General features: G+C 40.3%; 1 protein-coding gene across 1 annotated transcript in view; it reads left to right on the forward strand.

Annotated features, from left to right (window-relative positions):
- Positions 1-6,076, forward strand: part of DNAH14 (dynein axonemal heavy chain 14) — a 202,818-nt gene that overhangs the window by 47,946 nt on the left and 148,796 nt on the right. Inside the window, exon 15 of the mRNA XM_029286756.1 lies at positions 1,379-1,476. Coding sequence (XP_029142589.1) covers positions 1,379-1,476 — 98 coding nt within the window. The remainder of the gene's footprint in view (positions 1-1,378; positions 1,477-6,076) is intronic.

The raw sequence follows: 6,076 nt of genomic DNA on the forward strand, positions 1-6,076 counted from the left end.
TAAATGCAAATACTTTATAACAATATGCTTTCACTCATATCATCAACATGAGAATAGCTTTATGCAGCAGAAAATATTGTGTTTCCCCGAAAATAAGACCCAACCAGAAAATAAGCCCTAGCATGATTTTTACGGGTGTGCCTAATAAAAGCCCTAGTTAAGAGCCTGCCCACTCCGTCCCACCACAATGGGGCAAGAGAGCATGTGTCACACCAGTGCCACTGCCATGAGTTGAGGCGAGGCAGATGGGGAGGTGGAGCTTCCCCATGCACCCCACACCACTTACCTCAGGGCCCCCGCAGCCAGGCCACTCATGCCATGCCACCTGCCTCACTTCGTGGTGGCACAGGCAGCAGCAATCCCATTCACCAAGAGCCCACCCACTTGCCTGGTTGCTCGTGGTCACAACGGGGTAGGAGAGCACACGTCGCACTGGTGCCACCACCACAAGATGAGGCAGGCAGCTGGGTGATTGAACGGGCAGGGCGAGGTTGCCAAGTGGAGAGTGACCTGGCTGCAGGTCACTGAGATAAGTGGGTGTGGGGCACCTAGGGCAGCTCTATCCCCCAACCTGCCTTGCTTCAACTTGCGGCAGCACTGGTGTGACACCTACTCTCCTGCAGATAGCCGCAAAATAAGACATCACCTGAAAATAAGCCCTAATGAGTTTTTGGATATATATATAAGACCTGGTCTTATTTTGTGGAAACACGGTATATCCAGAGAGAAATAAAAATAATGGAGAAATTCACAGAAAGTTCACTAGTATTGGGTAATACAAAAAAAAACTTTAGTAGGAAATTATATAAATATATATATATATATAAATCTGAATCCTGATCTAGTTATATTTTATGTAAAAGAATGAAAAATGATGTAGTTTCTAGACCACAAGAAATCTGGAATAGTATCTCCTTCATTATTCATTTTTCTTCTTTGCTCATAGTTTATTTATTTCACTCCTCTCCAACCACTTTTGCCATAATCTCCAAGGAAAACAACTAATCCATCTGAGATAAATTAACTTAAATGAAGTTCTTCTGATGAGATATCTTTTTCACTATCCTGAAAACACCTGCAGCACTTACACTTCTTCCAAGTGTAAGAAACAGCACAAAAACAAGAGAGATGACAAATTATTTGTGAACTTCCTTAACTTAGGATATATATCTGATTTTTTATTTGATTTTCCAAGCTGTCACCTGATGGCCCATTCCAGATTATTCCAAAGAGACATTTTATAGTTTGGAAAAGTAGGAAAATAAGAACTTCTCATGAACTATCTTATATTTATCTTAAGATTCAAATTTTAATCCTCAGACTGTCACAGGTTTTTTAATGTCTTTAGCCAATAAAAATGAAATATTTCATTTTCTAGATCTCTACAGTTCTCTACAGATGTATCACTGATTCCTAACAGAAAAACATTTTCAATACAATTACAAGGGATTGTAGATGGATTAGAAAATATCATTGGTAAGTAATGTATGGACATGGTGAATGCTACTGGTGTCCACTGGAAAAAATATTGATGTAATATAGATTACTTACTATCCATCCAACAAAGCAAATAAAGATCTAATTGCCAGATCTAATCTCACTAAAAAAGATTCAGCTAGGTTGAAGCAATTTAGAAGATTAAAAACAGGTGTGAGACCAATATTTAAAATGTTGCAACTATCTGTCTGTCTGTGTGTCTTGGAACATTTAAAATTTTATTTTTTGTTGTACAATGAGCAAACAAGAAAAATATCTTTTTGATGTATTAATTATTCAGTAAAATATATTTTATTTTTATAAAACAATATTTCTATAGAAATTGCATTGAAATACTACATACGGAAAGTGACATTATAGTTTAAAATCCAGCTCTAAAAAAGGTTTTTTCCTATCTAAGGAAATACATGGATTTTATATATATTCACTATTTTTCTGTATGCTGTTCACAGTTGCAAAAACTAAATGCTAAGAATAATTTTATGTAGTATATAGCTATAGTTCACCCATATCTTTTCCCTTTGTTTTCTTAATGAAATATAGTAAAAGTTACCCTATGTGATAGTGTGCTAGCTGCCCTTTCCTCATTTCTTGATGGTCACTTGTCCAAGAAGAAATATTATATATATTAAAACATAGGAAATCTGAATGGCGAACAATAGGCTTCAACAGAACACTGGCAAGACTGAGCTTTGGGTTTGGGAACCCTCCAGTTGTGGGATTATGCCACCTTTGGGGCTGGATGGAGTTACATTGCCCCAAACAGACCCCATGCACAATCAGGGGGTCCTCCTGGACTCATGATTTCAAGGAGCAGGTAGCAATTATGCTGATGAGGGCCTTCATGTAACTTCATATTGGGCACCAATTGCGCCATTCCTTGATCAAGGGCTCCTACTCACTGTCACTTACGACCTAGTCACCACCTAGTTCAAGGGTAGGCAACCTTGGCTCTTTTATGACTTGTGGGCTTCAATACCCAGAAGTTCCTGAACCAGCCATGCTGACTCAGGAATTCTGGGAGTTGAAGTCCACAAGTCATAAAAGAGCCAAGGTTGCCTACTCCTGTCCTAGTTGGACTATTATAATGCTCTCTACATATGGCTGCCCTTGAAGAGTATCCAGAAACTTCAGCTGGTATAAAATGCAGCGGTGTAGGCAGTTATGTGTGTTCTTCACAAAATACACATTTTACCTCTGTTCTGAAAGCTGCATTGGTTACCAGTTTGCTTCCAGGTCCAATTCAAGGTGCACATGCTTATTGATAAAAGAGAAAGCCTGAGACTAATTAGAACTAATTAGAACCCAACTTCACACAGATTTTGAATAAATAGTTGGAAATGTGTTATGTCCCTTCTTGCTTCAAATACTCTACCATCATTGCAGTTCCTAAGAAATCCTCCATCAGGGAGCTGAATAACTACAGATCAGTTGCTCTGAAATCTGTAGTTATGAAGACCTTTAAGAGGTTAGTGTTGGCCCACCTGAAAGTCTTCACGGATCAGCTGTTAGACCCCTTGCTTATTGAGCAAATAGTTTGGCAGATGATGCTGTCAATATGACATTGCACTACAATTTGCAACATCTTGAATCCCCAAGGACCTACGCATGGGTCCTTTTGTGAATTTCAGCTTGACATTCAATACCATCATTCCAGAAATTCCCTACTCTAAACTGTTTCAGCTCATTGTGCCTATTCATACTTGTAGGTGGATAATCAGCCTTTTGACAACTTCCCAGATGAAGCTAGGAATAATTACATCTAGTACCGAGGCAATTAGCACAGATGCCCTTTAGGGCTGTATGCTCTCTCCATTACTCTTCTCTCTGTATACCAATGACTGCACCTCAAAGGAATCCTCTGTTACAGTTCTGAAGTTTGCAGATGATACAATGCTTATTGGCCTTATTCGAGATGGTGATGAGTCTGCATACAGATGGGAGGTTGAACAACTGGCCCTGTGGTGAACCATAACAATCTGGAGCTGAACATGCTTAAAACCGTAGAGATGAGAGTGAATTTTAGGAGAAACCCTTCTATTTTACCTCCTCTTACAGTATTTGACAGCACAGTATCAGCAGTGGAATCCTTCAAGTTTTTGGATTCTACAATTTCCCAGGACTTGAAACGGATGCTCAACATTAGAGCTATCATTAAAAAATCACAACAAAGAATGTTTTTCCTATGTCAGGAAGTTCAGACTGCCCAGGAGCTGTTGATACAGAGGAATTATTGAGTCTTTTATTTGTACTTCTAAAACTGTCTGGTTTGGTATAGCAACCAAACAGGACAGGTACAGACTCCAACAGATAGTTAAGATTGCAGAAAGAACAATTGCAACCAGCCTGACATCCATAGAAGACCTGTACATTGTATAGGTCAGAAGGAGGGCTGAGAAGATATTTGCAAACCGCTCATATTATGGACATAAACTGTTTCAACTCTTTCCCTTGGGTTAATCCTATAGATTACATACAACTAGACATAGGGACAGTTTTTTCCCTCATGCCATTACTCTACTGAACACTTAATTCTCTGATGCCTAATGTCTACTAATCCATGTAGTGTGACCGTAGTATTATTATTTATCATTCATATTATCTTCTTTACTCCCTCTTTTATTGGTATTATTATTATTATTTAAGATTTAATCTTCAATTTGGGACTGGTAAAAACTTAACAGTTCAAGTCCTAATCAAAGAAATATGATGTCAACATCCCTCTTGACTATCCAGATAAAAATCCAGGATCATTTCTTTTCTGAAAAGCTTATTGTTTATTGAATACATAGCGTGGTTATGGTGAGTTAAAACTAACTCTAAAATCCCAAGGCATCAGACCATAGCATATAACAATGACTTTCCCAGTCAAACCCCCAGATGTCCATGTAGCTCATGTAAACAAGTTCTCTTTGTTATGGGAACCATCTGTTATTTTCTTCACACCTGCTAGAATGTCCTTGAATGTTTCCCAGACTGTTGACTCTCAAGCAAGCTTTTGTAGAACTGGAGAAGTTTCATTTCTCTAACTAATCCATTTGAAAGCAATACTTCCTACCCCCTTACTTTAATGGCAAGATGAAAACAGAGAGGCACTTAGCTGCCAAATTTTAACTCTTGACATGTTGCCCCCTTGACAAAAAAATTGGATCTGGAATAATAATAAACACACACACTGATTTTTATCCCATACCTAATTTCGCTTTCCTCACTGAAGTTGCTTAGGGTATTTTGAATGGATTTTTCTTATTAGCTTAACTGCTCTAACATTTGTAGCTGCCACCCACTGTGCACCCACTAAGGGGTATCCATTCCATTTTACTCAATATTGCAGCTTTCCCCTACAATACCTACAATCTAAAATTTCTTCAATTTCATAATGCCTTTCCCCCTTAACTAAAATTGGAAGTGAAAGTGATTTTCCTATTGGTCTCATTCTTGAACCTTGAATCAAATCAAATCAACCTTTATTGTCAAAGTACAACATGTGTACAATGACATTGACTAAGCCTCCCTTCATGCACCCTCCCGACACAACTCACAGTGACAACAAACACACAATCTTATTACACCACGTGAACTTATTGTACAATGTGCTGGCCCTGCAAGTCTATCATACATGGAGTTATTTCCCATTCAGGAGTCTGACAGCCCAATAAACTATCATGAAATATTGGGTGTAGTTGTTTAAAATCCCTTTGTAATTGCAGTTTCATTGTGACTGGGTTGATGATGCCTATGATAGTAAAAGGACCTATATATTTAGGACCTAGTTTTTTACAAGGTATTTTTAGGTTCAAATATTTGGTGGACATATATACTTTATCTCCTACTTTAAACACCTTTTGAGTAGCTCATTTCTTATCTTCCCATTGTTGTTTTTTATACCTTTTTGTGCTTGCTCTAGAGCAGGGCTATCAAACTCAACTTCATTGAGGGCCGCATCAGCATTGCGGTTGCCCTCAGGGGAGCGGGGTGTGTGTGGCCAGGATGGGTGCGGCCTACTGGGTGGGTGTGGAGTGGGTGTGGCCTATTGGGTGGGCATGGCCAGCTCTATATCATTTGCCTCAAGGGGGCCTGTGGGGGCCTGGGTAGGAGTGGGACAGATCTGAGGGTCTCTGGCAGAAGGGGGTGGGACCAGGGCAAGTGCCAAGGCATGGTCCACTGGAGGAGCCTGTTGTGGCTCCGTCTTGTGAGCCCCTCTTATCGGAGGAAGAAGGCTCCAAACATGAAGGAGAGGAGATGGCCAGGCCTCCCTCTCCAGGACCCTCCTCTCTGGCAATGCCTCAGGTGTCTCCCGACGGAGAAGAGATTGACCAGGAGCCAGGTGTTTCTGAGATTGGCCAGGAGCCAGGTGTTTCGGATAGTGATGAAGATACATTGTGGCTGGATCCACGCCAGCGTAGGTGCGACAAGCGTGCGCAGCAGAAAAGGAGACGTGCCAGAGATTAAGCTGAGTCACTGGACCACACCCCACAGGCTATAAAAGGGAGGTGGTGGCCATTTGGACTCTGTGACGGACAAAGCTAAATCTCTGGCGAAGTAGTTTGCTGTGGATTGAATTTCAAACTGTGTGTAT

The sequence above is a fragment of the Protobothrops mucrosquamatus genome, unplaced genomic scaffold (assembly GCF_001527695.2).
Source record: "Protobothrops mucrosquamatus isolate PMUCROS unplaced genomic scaffold, P.Mucros_1.0 scaffold_3, whole genome shotgun sequence".
Taxonomy (NCBI): Eukaryota; Metazoa; Chordata; class Lepidosauria; order Squamata; family Viperidae; genus Protobothrops; species Protobothrops mucrosquamatus.